At 40.2% G+C, this 18,134-nt stretch overlaps 1 protein-coding gene across 3 annotated transcripts in view; it reads left to right on the forward strand.

The window, feature by feature from the left end:
- The window catches only part of nnt (nicotinamide nucleotide transhydrogenase), a 32,737-nt gene extending 20,268 nt beyond the window's left edge, over nucleotides 1–12,469 (forward strand). Inside the window, exons 17-23 of one of the 3 annotated variants that reach the window (XR_005895487.1) lie at nucleotides 630–809; nucleotides 1,179–1,338; nucleotides 5,013–5,094; nucleotides 6,372–6,490; nucleotides 7,340–7,455; nucleotides 8,517–11,394; nucleotides 12,457–12,469. Coding sequence is in view for 2 of the 3 variants with exons in the window: in XM_041058979.1 (XP_040914913.1) it covers nucleotides 630–809; nucleotides 1,179–1,338; nucleotides 5,013–5,094; nucleotides 6,372–6,490; nucleotides 7,340–7,455; nucleotides 8,517–8,666 (807 nt within the window). In the remaining variant the exon portion in view is untranslated. Of the gene's footprint in view, nucleotides 1–629; nucleotides 810–1,178; nucleotides 1,339–5,012; nucleotides 5,095–6,371; nucleotides 6,491–7,339; nucleotides 7,456–8,516; nucleotides 11,409–12,456 lie in introns of those variants that run through there. The other 2 variants (XM_041058979.1, XM_041058978.1) reach the window with 2 other exon arrangements.
- The last annotated feature ends 5,665 nt before the right edge of the window (nucleotides 12,470–18,134 follow it).

Below are 18,134 nucleotides of genomic sequence, written 5' to 3' on the forward strand. Positions count from 1 at the left end.
ATGGAAATCATTTCAGTTACAGTTATTAATGAATTAGTTTCAAATAGCTTTGTCTGATCTCCAGTCAGACTTTAAAGTACAGTATGATGTATCATCTACTGTAGGCGTGAGCGTTCCTTCACTTGTACAAGTTTCCTAGAAATAAACCAACATAATGTCGACAAGAATAGTCTATGATGTGCACCTGTGTGAATCGAAAAAATTCAGCCCACACTCCTGGGACGTGCTGCCGCTGTAGTAACTAGAGTTGGCCCATGTTAAACAAAAACCGTTCAGATGATAGAGGGAGAGAGAACAAGTGGATTTGATTGTGAAAAATGTATCTCGAACTGGAAAAGTGTTTTCTCTCCTGTGGAAGAGAAATGGTTGGATTTTTATTTATTTATTTATTTAAGGCATCCTAGAGAGATTCAAACAGTACATCAATAAACTTTCTAGTTCCAGTTGTGATGGAAGGAGAATTTGTTCATACTTTATTATGTTTTTCTTTACAGATCACTTCTTTTCTTTATATCTGCTGTAATCTCTGTATTTAACAGTTAATATGATTACAGCAGTGGATAAAACTCCTCTCCTTGTTCTTTTCTTCTTCTTCTTCTTCTTCTTCTTCTTCTTCTTCTCTCCTTCAGGGTGTAACCTTGACAGCAGCTATTGGAGGTGCTGACATGCCAGTGGTAATCACCGTACTGAACAGTTACTCAGGCTGGGCCCTGTGTGCCGAGGGCTTCTTGCTCAATAACAACCTGCTGACCATCGTCGGAGCTCTCATCGGGTCGTCTGGAGCCATTCTGTCATACATTATGTGTGTGGTGAGTGGAGCACAGTGTCACGTTAAAGAGGAACATACACTGTGACGTTGGTGCTTTGAGTCTCAGCATCACTGTTTGAAATTTTAAAGCGAAGTTCTGTATTTGATAAATTACTGTAGTTGAGCAGACGTTGTTTCATGTGGTTGTTCCTCTCCTGTCCACCAGGAGGGACTCTAAGTTTACAGCACGATAGTATAGTCCCTGTATCTGAGTAAAATCTCAGGACTCGAATGTGTGTTTTCCAGAGGAAATTTCCCTTTCAGTTTTCCTCAGTTTGCCACAATTTTCTCTAAACAGTCAGCAAAGTGTAAGCAATGTTTAAGGTCATCATAAAATAGGAAACACAAAATATCTTCTCTCCCCTCTCAGGCCATGAATCGTTCGCTGGCTAATGTGATCCTGGGAGGCTATGGCACATCTTCCACCGGCACAGGAAAGCCCATGGAGATCACAGGCACACACACCGAGGTTAACGTGGATCAGACTGTCGACATGATTAAAGAGGCCCAGAGCATAATCATCACTCCAGGTAAGACACGCACAAATACAAGGTCACACACATAACCCCTGCACATATTTCAGAGGTCTTGTACATGAGTGGAAAAACATGGTACTTTGACTTTGCCAGTCAACTTTTTTTTTTTTCAGCATTAGCAAAGTGTGTGTTCTGTTTATTTAACCTTTTCTTGACCCATGTTACATCACCATCTTTCTAGGCTAATTGACAAGTCATGGTAGAGTGGCTACGTGCACACACACATACACACACATACTCAGGTTTCTGTGTGGTCGTCAGTCCATGGTAAATAGACATTCTACAGTGCAGAGTATATATGCAAGGTCAAGGGAAATTTCGATGGGATGAGGGTGTGTTGGGTCTTTGTTGACAGTTCAAATACTATGTTCAAATTTGGCTGCTAGTTCCTTTTTTTGGGGGGGGTTATTGTGTGGGGTCCAACCTTTGTTCCAGCTGCATGTTTTTTTGTTTTGTTTTTTTTATTTCACGTTTTCAATGTTTGACTAAATGTGCGCCTGAAACCTCCCACTACTACGACTGTTCTCAGAGCCACTATCCTAAAACCATCATTGTGTGGCCCAGTGACAGTTTAGTCCTTCTCACCAGACTGTTGTGAACCAGTCACTGTTCCAAAGAGTTGTTTTACTCACGTGGGCACATGTAAACACAGACTAAAGGCATCCAGCCTGCAAATTGGTGATTCCAGTCACAGCGCTGAGTGCCTATATACAAAAACTAACTCTTCAGAGGAAACTGCTGCAATTTACAAGAACTCCTAAATTTAAGTGGTCACAGGGTTGAGAAGAGCATACAAGTAGCAAAAAAAAAAGTAATCCATGGAGCAATGTAGGTTAAACTGTCTTTTGTTTCTAGCTTTTTTTTTTTTTTTTTTTTTTTTTTGAGAGGAAAACGTCTGACAGCTAGAACCAAAAACAGGCCAGAGAAATTTGGAGCTGGAAAGAGTAGGAGAAATGAAGGAGTGGAAATGAAAAATTATGTTTTTTTTTTTTTTTGGTGCCTTTTCGTAAAATGGTCCACAAACAAAACCGCACCAAGATGAGACGGATAATAAAATGCTAGACATTTCTTTTAAAGATTAACAAGAAGCATAAAGAATAAACCTGTGCTAATAAGAGGATTAAAATAACTAAAAACAAATTATATGAGTAATTTTCTAATTAGAGCAGTTTGAAGGACATTGGTTAGTGAGCCAGGCTTTGATGCTCAGTCAAGATGTCACAAAGGATCTAAACCTGGAGAAGAAAGTCTTTCTGCAGTTGCAGTGTTTGTGTGAAATTTCAGTGCAGGGTTCATCCATGGTAACAGACCACAATAAAATGACGTCAGGTTGGTGTATTAAAAGTTGCATCACATCACATCAGCCATCGGTGTAAGTAACACTTTGCTAATGATGTCAGTTTCAGTACACATACCATCCAAATACCTAATGCCTTTCTCTGCTGTAGTAGTCAGACTAGTATTGTTACACCGCGCTGGCTCTCAGTCAGTCCCCTTGTTTCCATTTTGACCACTCTTCCTAATTGAAGCCGTCACAGTCACTTTGCCTGATTGACATCTGTGGAAACGGTTAAGACTCTGCCTGATAAACATAAGTGTTTTCCTGGCTTCGTCTGGCCCATCTCTCCATGGTCTGGGTCCACTTGTTTTTCTTATAGGAGAGACTCCAGAGAGAATATTGGAAGCACAAGGAATGAGAGAATAGTGATGGAGAAGGGAAAAAAAAGTGAAAACCATTGAATTGTTGAGCTGTTCTGCAGACAGTAAAACCATGTTTCTTGTGGAGTTTTATTTTTTTCCACTATGCTGAATTTGAAACTTTGTCTTTTCGATTGGTGTGTTGTAACAATACGGTTCCGGAGTAGTTTCTGGACAAGGCTTTTAAACACCACTGGACATGTGTTTGCATCTGTGACTGTGTGATAAAAATCAAGTACCACGCACCAGCATTATTAAAAATGAAATAAATCCAAGACACAACAAAACACATAGAATTCAGTGCCACCTATCTATCACTCAAAGGTATGTAGCTTGATTATATATATAATATAATATATAAAAAAATGAATTATTGAAGACATCTATTCAGAAGACATGAAGGCAGCCCATTAAGAACAAGGCCTTGATGGGCTGCCATCATGTCAAGCATGAACAAAATAAAGTTACAGAAAAAGATCAAGACTCCTAGAGGTCCTTTAGAACCAGTTCACAGACCTGCTCTAGGAATTCTCACCTTTGTGTCTGACCTCACGCTGTAGCTTTGCTGAGTCCTGATCAGTGAAACACTGTGGCAACACTCCCAGACCAGACCTCAGCACAGAGCCAGCATCGAGGAAACAGACATTTATTGGTTATTTCTCAACTTCAAATCACTTCTAATGGAATTCTTTTGAAGCCGGTTCATGTGTTTAATATTTAAGTGGTATTCCTGTTCAGACACACACATATACTGCAGGACAAGGCTTCCAGAGGTACTGGCTGCACTGTTTTCCTCAGGAACACAAGACTAAGATCTATCATTACCTGCAACGGCTGACAACGTTGTTGTCTGGTTGAAGGTTGATTTGTGTGTGCTTCTTTTCAAGTTAGCGCTTTAACATTTGGTTAAAATGACTTGTAGTTACGCTCATTTCCTGTGCTTGCGTACTGCATGTTTACTGTTGAGTGTCTTTACCCAGTTTTTTCCTCATTTGAGTTTAGTCCTTTTCACACTGTGTGAAATGGGTCTGATAAAATCTGTATAGCCCGTAATCTGTGTCAGACTGTGCAATATCAGTTTTAGACAAGTCAGATTGTGGGATGAGTGCATAGTGAATCATAGCACTACAATATAAATTTAAAAAAAGTACAGAGTAAGACAGCTGAGGCATGCCATTGGCTCGCTGCATCCATCTGTGCTGCTGTTTTAAAAATGCAGCAAAACAGTAAACAAGCTTTGGTCACAGTGCAGACACTTTTATGCATCAAAAAGCCTCCTTTTTAAATGAAACTTGTTATGTATGTTATGTAATGAATGTTGCAGTAGGCAGTGTATTTGGCGATTTTTCGTGTCATAATCCCATTGGTTGGGTCGCATTAGCAGCTTTCAGAATTTTGCTGCAGGTTGTCTTTGGTCGCCAAAGCTCCAAACTGGCCGTCAGTGCATGTGTCTTAGTGCGATCTAGCACCACCATTTTGGATTGTGACCTTAGTTTTCCATATCTCTCTCAAGATTATCATCATGACTGCTGTCATGTTGATGTGGGGGTGCACAAATTACACAGCTGATCTCTCACTTCAGCTGAAGAGATCTTCGACCGGAGCAAATGAGAGCAATATTGACTAAAATGTATGAGAAGTCGCTGTGTGTGTCCGTTGCCTCCTCCTTCCCTGTCCCCAGTTTCCTGTTGCGCGCTCTATGGTGCATCAACTCCAAACACATCTTGTTTTTGGATACAGCAAAATCAAACATGTTTGAAAACTGTCATTGTGTCTTGGACAGTTCACGATGAGGTCAAGGCCGGACACACTTGTACCAGATAACCTGTTGCGACATCTGTGCTGATACAAGAGTTCTTCGGTCAGACGTTTGAGTTGAATGGGCAGATCATAGCAAAAGTTGTGTATTTTGCACTAGGCTGTTACATCAGCTCATTCTTACCTGTTGTTTGTTATACAATCTCTTTTAGGTTATGGACTCTGTGCTGCAAAGGCCCAGTACCCTATCGCTGAGTTGGTGAAGATGCTTAAAGATGCTGGCAAGAAAGTCAGGTAAAGGGGGCGACGAAAGTAACTCATTTACTTTCACTGGATGTGAATTTAATTAATAATTTTAAAAAAAAAACTACTGTAAATAAAAAATTATTATAAGAAATGGATGTCGTTTTAGCAGGGAGGGAAATAAAGAAAGCAGTTTCAACCAATACAAGATGTAAATTGGTACCATGAAGGACAGAAAAGAAGAGTTGAAGTTTTGGCCTGGATGACAAGAAGATGGGATCAGACAGATAGTGCAAAGAAAGCATGGGAAAAAGGAAATCCAAAGGAGAGGAGAGGAAAGGTACAGCGGAAGCTTGTGTAATTGTCCTGCCTCAGTTGTTTGATCCTGGCTGCTGCAGCTGCTGCTACTTAGAGCATTTGTACTTGATTAGAGGAAAGTGGGTGGTCAGTGAAAAATAGAAAAACCTCCTTCACACAGATTTCTTGCTTTCTCTGCTCTGTATTATAATCCCAGTGCATTTCCTCAGTTTATCTCTAGTTTTCTTACTCCTCATACATGCCTCTGTAATCCTTCTACACCTCTTCTCTTCCTTTGTGGTCTTGGTGTGCTTCCTGAGATCTTACTCCTCCTTCTTGGACATTACATTATATCAGCATGATATAATAGATGATATGAAGTTTGGAAGCACGTCACACTTTTCTGCGTCTCCCCGCTGTCCTCAAATGCTTGCGGACTGTATGGAATAACATGAAGTGCAGAAACTGACTTTTTCAATCAGCAGCTAGAGTCGCTAATAGATCCCAGAACCGACAGGCCATCTGGACTCTGTGTCCGCCTAAACTCGTCGAACAAATAGAAAATAAATCTCCAAATGGTGGTCGGTCACATGGCGGAGTGGCTCGAAGGATAAAGGGAGAAAGCCAGCCGCCAGAATTCAGTGGCTTTCCTACCCTGATTACATGACATGGTTAATTGAGTTTGAGAACTTATGTATACCCAGTCACACACATGCACACATACCAGCTAATATAATAGATGGTGAAAGAGGGTAGTGGGAAGTGTGTGTGTGTGTGTGTGTGTGACTATAATCACAAACGTCTCTCAACTCCGCTTGTCCAAAATCTCCATCTTACCTCCCCCTTCTCCGCCCAAATCCATTTATTATGATCTCTACCAAACCACCTCTGACATCCCCTCTCCCCCCTTTTCATGTCTTTCTCTCTGATTTAAGAAGGTCAAGTTAAAGTTAATGGTGGTTAACAACCAGATCTATAGAGGAGGGACTGTGTTCAAGTATTTGTTAAAAATGAGCCTTTTGTTCCCTCAGGTTTGGTATTCACCCGGTGGCTGGCCGTATGCCTGGTCAGCTCAACGTGCTGTTGGCTGAAGCTGGTGTCCCGTACGATATTGTTCTGGAAATGGAGGAGATCAATGAGGACTTCCCTGGTAAGATCGAGCTCTTCTCATCTGTACCTGCCATTAATCTATTAACCGAAAATTATTATGACCCGTTATGTTTGATTTTGCTGTGGCTTTTTAGAGAACTTGCAATGAAGGCAGTTTGCATTTTTAATTATGTTGTGGAATTTGAACAGAGCCAGGCTAAACCAGTCTAGCTTCAGATTCAGGTTTGAAATCTCGTAATAAAAATGACAGCAATGAGGCAGACAGAGACGTAGAATCAACTGCTTTTCTGTTTTTGCCAGTAACATGGAAACCACTACACACAGTAATTAATTTTTCCACAGATTTCTTTGTAAAAGCCAAATCTGTTGCATATGGTCACATTAATTTCCATCCTGTTGGATTTTCTGCCAGTCCCCCCCTTTTTGGCAAAAACCTATTTTTGAAAACTTTCTCCATAATATTGATCCCATCATGTCTAAATTTTTCATGCACCATCTCCGACTAAATGAGCCATAACTTATAAGCTGTATCTGCAATCCTCAAAAACAGGATACACATACTTCCCCTAAGTAAAAGTGCTCAAACGATTCCTGGCTCTATTATTTTAGGGCATGACACATGTTTGATGAAATGAGCTGTGACACAATTGGGTTTGAAGATAAACTGAGAAAACTGTTGTTGACTCCTAAACTTTACAGTTGCAGTGTAGCACAAAATTGGATGAGGCAGAAAGGATATTACCTAATTAAAAAAACGCAGGGAAGAGGTAAATGTTTCACTTTAGAAATAAAAAGAGTCAAACGCTGAAAAAAATTGAATCCAGATAAATGTGACATTGAAATGATGGAGATAAAGTTAGTCATGTTAAGTTGTTGTGTGCCCAATCAGAGACTGACCTGGTCCTGGTGATCGGTGCCAATGACACAGTGAACTCCGCTGCCCAGGAAGACCCCAACTCTATCATTGCTGGTATGCCTGTGCTGGAGGTCTGGAAGTCTAAGCAGGTGAGACATCTGGGACATGCATGTGTGATTATGATGTTGTCCTGAAGCCCCAAAAAAAGAGGGATGGAAGATTTTACAACAACTGGAATGTTTTTTATTGCCGCAACTGTCTGTTGCAGTCACACACTCATAGAGGGGCCTCCATCTGAAGACACACACAGACCTAAAGAAATGCATGCTCACATCCGCACACTCACACAGACAGACACAGATTCTTACAGTTCCAGGTGCAGTCCCATCCTGATCCCATTAGCGGTGCCTGTGTCGCTGTGGAATGACGACATTCAGAGCATCCCACTGGCACCGCTCCGAGATCTGGGATTTATACAGCGCTCCCGCTAGTTTCCACACACTTTCCTCTGGGGAAATCAAAGTGGACATTCTGCCTCACCACACACACTCACACAGACACATACAGAGACACACATCGGCGTGCACAGACTGTCGATTTGGGTTTACAAGAAGTCACGAAAATGCTTTTAAATAGTGCCCAATGATCCATGCATGAGTCATGTGAGGATACACTCTAACAAAAGCTACTTTTACCTACACTACTTTCAGACTTTTGCTCAAATCAAACTCAAGTAGAAGACGTCTATATTGAATTAATTGTCCAAAACAAACTACAAAGGCGTTTTACGTAATTGGATATTAAATTGATTGACGCTCAGTAATTTAAATGAAACCAGGTTTGTTAAATATGTGGATACAGCAGCTGTTAGTGAGATTTTAGCCAAGATGGAAATCAGGCCCACTCACAAAAGAAGCCTTTTTAAATTTCAAACATCCCAATTGTAGGGGACCAAAAAAAAAAAAAAAAAAGAATTAATCAGTTTGCTTTATTTCTACATCCAAGGTCAATAGACAGAGGTTGTTCAAGAAGGAGAGAATGGCAGGGATGAGGGAAAATTTCTGGTTGTACTTTAGAAAAGTTGGGGTAGTTTGCACAGAATCTGCATCTCCCCCAAATTTTTTTTTAAATCTTCTGCCTCAGTACTGTCATCTGTAATCGTGCAATTAGGAGCTAATGGGCGTATATGACCGTCCCTCCTCCCATCTAGGTGATCGTGATGAAACGTTCGCTGGGCGTGGGATACGCAGCTGTCGACAACCCCATCTTCTACAAGCCCAACACTGCTATGTTGCTAGGCGACGCCAAGAAGACTTGTGATGCCCTGCAAGCCAAGGTCCGCGAGTCCCAGAGTCAGTAAGGCGGCTCTGCTCCGAACAGAAACCTCCACAAAGAGCACACATGTGAGTGAGGAAGGCAGAAGACGATGAGGCAAAAAAAATTTCAGCATCAAAATCATCTTTTTCTGATTGTCACTCAATCAGTTGAGCAAAGATGATCATTAAACATTTTTGGCAAACCTTTCCTATGATCTGTAAATAAAAGAAACAGCAAAGTTTGTTTAAAAAAAAAAATTTAAACTAAATACGCATGTGCAGTAGGAGCCAAGCAATGCAAATACTGCAGATTTTTGATTCGTGCTCCCCCTGTGGTAACCTTTGACACTTCTTTTATTTCTTGATATTACAGGAAGGGTTCGTCAACAATGTGCATGTTCTCCGCGTAATCTTGGGAATACCTGACAGTGTCATCTTCTTGTTAGACACCTATATTAATATAAAACAACAATCAGAAATGTAGATGCATTAAGATGTTAGATATGTTAAAGTTCACTGTTAAGATATTTTAGGAAATAGCTGTTAAGAGCAGATTTTAGATGAAATGGAATGAATAAAGAACAAAAGCAGAGATAAAGGTGAACCACCAGAGAAAGAGGTATGAGAGACTTAAGCACTAACATTTTTCCCAGTCTGTAAAGAGTTTCCTCCACTTATTTCTCCAGAGTGTGTTTTTGTTATAGGAAGTTAAAACGTGTTTCCGTTGATAGATCTATTTGCTCAAATGCTTACGTCAGACACAGTGTCTTCTCCTCTCAATACCTTCTTTCTTTGTACAAGTAAAAGGAAAAAAAGCAGAATAGTGCAGCATTTTTGTAAAGTTCTTTCAGTTCAAGTTTTATACTGTATTGGGAGATTTTTCTATTCGGTCTGATAATTATCACAAACCTAGAAAATGTGATCACGTTTTAGAAGCCATAGCCACTTATAGAAATCTAGTCATGCTATTTGCTTTTTTTCCTTTTCACTTGAGTCACTTGTGTCTTGTGGCCTCAACCTTGTGCAACAATCACACGGATCCAAAAACAGTTAAACATCCATTCAAACCTCCTCTGTTGAGCTTTTAACGCAATAAACCAAATGGATCTGACCTTTAAGTTTTCAACCCCAGCTGTCTTGTAATGGTAGTAAAGACAAACAAACAAATACTCGTGTCGCTCGGGGAATGCTGAATGGATTTTATGATGTTTTTGAACCCAGTGTGTCCCATCATCCTGTGTGGTTCAGATATTTGCAGTACATGTGATGATAGCCGTTGGCCTTTGCGGTAAAGAAGGGTTTTTTGTTGTTTTTTTTTTTGGTAAGTGAATGTGGTTCATCCACTCCAATATGTGTGTCCTCATTATTGCTCTCGAGGGAAATGAAGGATCACTGTTTGTAAAGTAGGGCCAGATGTTAACCTGACAGTTGTGTGACGAGTCTGAAACAACGCTGCAGTTATTATGTTTTGTTGCCACATTTTAGAATACATGAACTGTTTGTTGGATTACTAAGGAGGATTGCTAAATTTAAATTGTCCCTTTTTTTCCCCTCTCTTTTATCAAAGCCCAACATTTGCCATAAACTTGTGCCAAACCTTCCCCTTTAACACTCAGTCTGGATAGAGAGAGCCTACGGCACAAATATAGATGGTTTGGTCGCTATATAACCACTTGAGTAGCTGAAGAAAGATCACTGACAAATTGACAGTAGCTCCCACTCGACACCTGTCCTTAGCTGAATCAACCAAACTTAGAACCACCAGAAACATAGTCCATCAAGTTTAATTTTTGGCTAAGGCTGGACTTCTGCCATTTATTTTTTCACTTTCTCTGAGTTTTTTTTTTTACCAACAACTGTATATGAAGATGGACGACATGACAGCTTGTCAAAAATGAAGCCAAAACATCTCAGTCTCCCTGCTGGTGCCTGGCTGCAGTATAGGAAATAAATGGACTTGTTGTCCATCTTTATGTACAGTCACTGGTCATGACACAATAGATGAAGTAGTAGGAATTTATACTGGTACATGGTTTGAGGAAAAATAGCCCATGAGGTGACATGTCAGCAGTCTTTGTCAAAAATTTATACATAAGTACTGTAAGAAGTTAGTTTTCCTGGGACCTGATATGTTGACCATGACAACTATCCTACCTCTCCATAAAATGACCAATAGCTTTGCATAGGACCTTCATCAGACCAATCACCTTTTACCGAAAATACCACAGGATGTCTAACGGACCAGTCATCTTCCATCCACACACCTTACATCCTAAACCTGACCAATTGCCTTCTGTTTCTGTGTTCACATTACATTTTTGAACCATCAGACCTCAGTTTGCTGCTGACAAGTTTACTGTATGTTGTGCTAGTGTAGAGCTGCAGATGTCATTAGTGCTCATGACGGGTTATTGTTTTTACATCACGTCAATTAACACAAACGACTGCAGTCTTTAGGGACTATTAGATTGAGAAGTCGGCTTAATATTTGTAGCTGGTCACCATTTTTGAGGTGTTGATCAAATTAGGAGAGATGGAAAATCTTGATAGTTTTACCAATCTGCCCCCCCTTGCCCTTATCTTTTTTTTTTTCTTCTTAAGGAGAGTATTTTTGTAAAGAGGCATCATATTTGTGCAGAGCAAACAATGGGTTTTTGAAGTTGTACAATGTTTCAATGCACCGTGTTAAGGAGATAAAATGATGAAATGTACTGTGAATGTTTTTTTCCCCTCTTTTGTTTATCATGGAACATTTTCATCCCTAATAAACCTGTATTTACACTAGATGTTGCCTGAAGCTGTCATTTCGTCCCTGACACACTCTTAAAGGTGCAACTGAATTCCCTAATAGTAAACAAGTTGATCCTGCACGGTTTTCCCTGAGGTCTACCACAGCTTTGATGGTAATGTTACCTGCCCAGTTTTGTACGGCGGGGTTGAAAACTCAAATATTTGCTGCAATTACCTGGATGAAGGATCATGAGGGGAAGGAGCTGTATCCACGCTGGCACACATACTTGTGCACAGTGCCGCTTTAAAGAGGGTAGACCACATAACGTAAACATATTGTGCTGGAGAATTTTAGGTTTAACAAAATCAGCACTGATGATGGGTGAGTTTCCAAAGATGAACTGGCAGCTGACAGGGCTTAAAAGATGCCAAAACTGCTATAAAAAAAATAATAATCATTTTAAACCATAAAAAAAACATTTATAAATAAATAAATAAATAAATAAATAAATAAATTATATATATATAATATAAAGGGAAAATAAATCAGTACAAATGTAGAAAACCATGTGACTGTTTCCAAATTGCTAAATGCAGCTGAACAAGGTCACATGCTGGAGGTCAAAGTCACTGACACAGCAGGAAGGCAGTTTCTTTTTTTGCCATCCTGCAACCAGTGTCATGCAACAAGCCTCTATTCTATACAAAAAAAAGAAGATATGAAATGAACACAATAGGTCTGCCTTGATGAGAGATAGTGAGGAGAAGATGCACACGCTGGTTAGGAAAGCCGCCTCTATAACCTCAAAGTATCCCTGTGCAACAGAATAGGATCGCATGAGTCAGTCATGAGGGTTGGGATAATGACTGAAATGTAAATATCAGTTTGTGCGACATTTTCACCTACAAGCGGCACTTGATTGCTATTCATCAGTGGAGAGTGAACTGGAGGTACTTAGAAGGGGAGTGGTGTCTGCAGAGAAAGAGTAGATGAGACCGTAGATAGATTTATGGAGATGGGGATTGCATGTGTGTGAGATGAGGGCGGCTTCATCCTGTAACAAGTAGCACTCAGACGGGCTGTTATCTGCTCTCAGGCTGGAGGAGATCTGAAGAGAACTGTCACTCCCACAGCTGAGGCGAGATGGAGCGATAGTGATAAAAGAACGGGTTGAGAAATTACTATCAAGAATTTTGTGTGTGTCTGTGTGTGTATGTATCATCTGTCTGAAATTGTGATCTTCTTGAGTGTGTCTAAAAGTCATTTCCTTATCTATCTTCATCTAATTTACCTCTTGCAAACATTTATTTCTGATAGTGAAATGTGCATCTGGAGGGTCTGAGGTCCTGATAAAGGCCAAGTGTGTCTATTTGGAGTGTGTGTGTGTGTGTGTGAGAGAGAGAGAGAGAGAGAGAGAGTGGGAGAGAGAGCACGAAGATCCATGATTTGATAAGTGCTGAGGTGACAGCCTCCTCAGCTCAAGCTGGTCTATTGTCACACTGCCAGTATTTATCCAGAGTGCTGAAGGATAGCCAGCATGTTCCAGCCACAATAAGCCTCCATCCTTCCTCCTTACAAGGATAGTCTGTCCTTCCTGAGAAAAAAAAAAACCCCACACAGTTTGTTTTGCCTGGCCTTGCATGCAATTTGATGTGGAGAGTATTTAATTATTTGTAACGAGTGTGTTTTGGTGAGTGAATCCTTTTGAATCTGTTTGATGATGAGACGTAATATGTGGATTGCATGTTTGATAAGGTCAGTGAGCGTGCATGCTCATGAGCGAGAAGAAAACATGCAGTTTTGGATGAACTATTCAGATTCTTTGACGTAAGTACAAGTAGGAACATCACAATATAAATGTCTAATTTTCCATAAGTACACAAGTGGTATCAGCTTAGAATTGAGGGGGTCGGGGCCCTGGGACAGTTGCTTGCTTTGTCCAGTTTTGCAACCTGGGCACTTTCAGAGTTTTACATCATTATATAATATTATGTGACTTTTTAATGCATCAACATGCATCATTCAATGTTGTGGAACTAAATTCTTTACGGTATAATGCATTACATTTTATAAACATCACATGTTTGGTAAAATCTTAACCCACAAAAATAAGCATTTACCTCCGGAATGTAGCTTAAGTATAAATACCATAAATGTAAAATCCTATGTCCCTGACTATTATACTTAAGTACACTGCTTCAAACTTCCACCAGTGAAAATACATATGGTAGCCTACATTTTAAATATTAGATCATTTGTAGCCTGTTATCAAACACACATCTAATAATGTTAAATATGTCTCTCAAACACAGTTTGTGTTTTTTCCTATTTGCTATTTTTTTTTTTAACGTGGTTAATTTGAACCATCTTTGCTCCACCCACTCCTCTTCTCCACAGGTGCTCCTAAACTGCGCGTAAATTAGAGGGACGCCGCCAATGAACTGCGTAAACGTTGCGCCTGCAGCTTCTCATACGTATAATTTTTTTTTTTATTGTTAAACAACAGTTTTGTGGAGGAATGATGTGTTTCCTACCGTGAAGTAATTAGTCATCATACCAGGCCTCATACGCCACTTCAGGTCTGAGAGGATTATACAGTCCGGCCTTTCCTAACACGTGCTCCTGCGGCGCTCTTTCCAAATGTTTTCTGTGCGGACTTGAGACGCCGAAGACTTCACTTCACTTCACTGAGCTAAGTACTGCTGCTTTTAAGTTGTGCTATTATTGTGTTTGCTTTGTACACTCCGCCTCCGCTTAATTTCCAATGCTGCTGTTGCGGATTAACTTTTTTGCAGTGTTTTGGTTGTTGTTTGATGTGATGCTTTGAATCTGTTGATTTCATGTTTGAGTATTGTGACTTTTATGGGCTTAACTGGCTTTGGCCTTGATGTTATTGCTGTTGTTTTGGGTGGTTTCCTGTTGGCTCAGTGTTGTGAATGTTATGGTAACATTGCATTACTATGGTCTGTTGACTTTTGTTTTTCCATTCTACCCTTTACATTACATTGCTGCTATATTCTAGGCACTAAAGGTAAAGTGAGGATGCTTTTGAAAATGATACCATGAATAGTTTTAATTTGTTATTTAAGTTAATAGAAAGTTTGGCCACACTTTGTTTAAAGGCAAAGGGTGCCTTTTATTCTGGGTACACCTGGTCGCGTGGTTTTTCAGGGTACTTTGCAGGGTCTTTGCAGGTGCTCTGTTGGTAATCTGTTATATGCTACATACATTTTCAAGATTGTTCCAGTCCTCGATTTTTGTAAATTTAATGGTAAATAATTATTAATTTGAACCTATTTCGCTGATGCCTGATTCTGCATGACAGGTGGGCTGCTTGTTTAAAATACTTCCATGACAATACACCTTGTAGTTTATTTCCTCCGATGGATGGAAGTTCTATATTTGGTGATGGGTCAAATGCAGGGGGGAAATTTACTACTGTCACTCCTCAATCTCTGGCGTGCTCAGTTTTGTTCTAGAGGTTTTGCTCTAGAGTCTAGAGACTTTATACAAACTCAGAAGAGTTTGCATAAAAAAATGTGTTCCTTGTGAGAGGGCTTACAGAAATTACTTTTAAATCCCCTCAAACCACGTCATGGTCAAGCAGCATCTTCCCTCACTTGACTCTATAGGAACCAGGCTCTTTCCAGGACTGTTAGTTCCACTGGCACATTTTAAATCAGTGCTACGCAGACAGGTTCCAGTCTGTGCAGTGCGTTTCCCTGCATCACTCAGAACCATCACCGCATCAAACTCAGAGACCCTACTTAGTTGAGAGAGAGAGAGAGAGAGAGAGAGAGAGAGAGAGAGAGAGAGAGAGCGAGAGAGCGAGAGAGCGAGAGAGCACATAGCCATGTGAACAGGAAGTAATCCTTGCTGAAAGGCATGCAGATGAAACTATGTGTGATTGGAGAGGTTTGTTGATGGTCCCCTCACCACAAATAAAGTAGATCTGTGGTGTGTGTGTGTGTGTTTCCATGTGTGTCAGAACAAGTCTTTATACCAGGATCAACATCTGTTTAACATGTCGTTGTCAGACTAGACATGAATACTGACATTCAATATCTATATAAAAAAGCCTGAACTCACCACAGGGGGTATTATTAAACATTTTTAACTCTGGTCCCAAATCAGAGAAATCTGTTCTTGTAACCACACAGCAGAGGCTCATTAAAGCACGTTATTGCTCGTTATATTCATGCTCCAAAAAAATGCCTGCAATGTATTTTGACCATATTTTAAATAGGCATCAGGTTAAAGTGACTATGTTGGAAGACATCGTCTGTAATGTCACAAGTGTATTAATGTAAACAATGTTAAATAAGAGATTATTTATCCCTATAGAATAGAATAGTTTGCATATATTATAGTTCATTACCTGCTGGTAGTTTCTTTTGGCTAAACGTGGGGTCTCTGGATTGGCACTGTGAAACTGCACACTACAACCTTTTGAATCTTTTTATTATTATTATTTCTTGCTCCCCTCCCTTCCTTGTTCGGTCTGATCTCGCATTAAAAAAAAAAAGAATTTACGCTGCAACTATATTTATCATGGCTTTGTACGACTGTTTTAGTATTGTGCTGCTGTCTTGTGGAAGAGGTCTTCGAACTCTGTCTTACCTTATTAAATGAAGGTTAAATAAAAACAAAACAGCATGTTTACATTTACCAAAACACAAAGCCTGCTAGTTTCTATGATATGTCCTATTTTCATTTTAATTTTCATTTCAAGGAAACCCCTACTCATCATTGGCTGAGTAGGGGTTAGAAGCAGTATCAAATAGGAGCTCCACCATCCTAATCTATCACCAGAGCACTGGTCTTGTTATATCTGCAGGTGGAGTGATGGCGTATCTGTGGTAAGAATGGTGGACCTCTCAACGACAGGAATCTCTTTCATCCTCAATCTTGGGCATGTTCCCTTTCTTAATGTCTGATCTGATCGTCCTAACAGCTTGTTTGGAGAAGCCTTAAAAGCCCCCCCAGCCCCAGCCCTCTTGGATACATCGTCCCATGAACACACACACACACAAACATACGCAGTGTCTGGCCCAGACTGTCCTGAAGTCGTTTTGACTGTGACAGCCAGAGATAAATGTAGACACACTAAACTGGCCAGCGAGCAACACAACGGGCCTCTTTACTGTTGAGTTTCATTGCTGCTCAGGGCTGGCTAACATAAACATTGAGGGAGTGTGTCCTTTTAAGCTGCTTTTATTGTCCAGCTGCTTCCCAACCTCTGGATGTAAATTGTTTAAGAGGTTGGGATGGAAGGATGAGAGGAGAGAGGAATAAGGCGGGGGAAAAGAGGTGAGGGGGTGGTTAATGTAGTGGTAAGAAGTGAGGGGATGAGATTCTCTCTGAAGTAAGGCAGGGAATCATTTAGAGTGGTTTCTCTGTGTGTGTGTGTGTGTGTGTGAGTGTGAGTGTGTCTCAGCATCTGTATGTTTGTGCATATGTGTCATTAAAGCGGAGGCATCACTAAGTTCAGAGAAGCAAAATGTTTATTGAAACATCTTCCCAGACCACTTAGCATCAGTTTGTTATTGTCTTGTGGCTAGGCGAGAGTTGTAGGGGCAAAAAAGAAATGCAAAAAGAAACAAATTGTATTTACGCTGAATGGTTAGGAAACCCAGCCTATGCAAATTAAGGGGTGGTGGGGGGGTGGAGATCACACTGCTGGGCTTTGAAGCTGATGCAGCCTCACTGTGGGTGTCAGGCACACACTCTGGCATGGAAATCCTTGAAAATATGTTTGTTATGCAATAATGGTGCCTTCCAGTATGAGCTTTATTTGATTTATTTGTTTTGTTCGTAAGTTGTCAGTATAATAGATCATCTGTCTTTAGACCGTAATCTTGTTTTTAACATGTCTTTACTAAATGTATCTAAATAGTCTACAGGATCTTGGGCTTTTATTATTTATCTAATTACCTTTTATATTCTAGTTGTGTATTTATATTTTATTCTGTTGTGCCTCACGGCTTTTTAAATTTTGGGTTGCACAGACAGGTGCTGCCGCACAGACACCAGTGGGCTGAGTCCACCTGAATTGCTTTCTGAATTGCCATTGAATGCTGATGGCTTTTATCATGTTTACAGCTTTAATCTGTTTTAAAAACTAAAATATGGTAACCAAGGTTTGTAAATAATTGATCTCCCATGCCCTATAAAAGTTCTCTCTTAATTGAATCAGAAAGGAATCATCTAGTTAGACCTCTGTAAGACATCTACCCCATATGATCTACCTGAAATGAGACAGTTGGGACACAGATATTCGGACAGTTTGCTCATGTGTGACTTCATAGCCTCCCCCATCCCTACCTAGAGGTTCATGTGTTAAGTGTGTATTCACAGTGTGAATATGGATCTGTGCAGTGTGTATATTTTCAACAGGCTAAGTAAAACAATATCAAGGCCAAATTGTGGTTTGACAAACCAGTATTCCACGCTGAATGTGGTAATATTTGACAAACTGCTCCCTTTGTTTTCTGATTCTTATGAGAAAACATATTTCCTTTTTTATATTTATTGCATAAGGGTTTTAAAATTACCCACAAGGCAACACACAGACACGCACAGCTTTGTCTGAAGTTGGGGTCAAACCTTCGCTAACTTTGCCAAGTCCCCGCTGTGTGAAATTGGGCCTGTCTGGTTGTAAAATGGATCATCTATAGGGTGGTACTTTGAACAGCTCTGTCTCTGCAAGGGACTGTGTGTCTGTTTGTGTGTTTATACTGTGTATAGAAAGAGTGAGTCAGTAAATACTCCATTCAAACAA

The sequence above is a fragment of the Toxotes jaculatrix genome, chromosome 16, assembly GCF_017976425.1.
Source record: "Toxotes jaculatrix isolate fToxJac2 chromosome 16, fToxJac2.pri, whole genome shotgun sequence".
Lineage (NCBI taxonomy): Eukaryota > Metazoa > Chordata > Actinopteri > Toxotidae > Toxotes > Toxotes jaculatrix.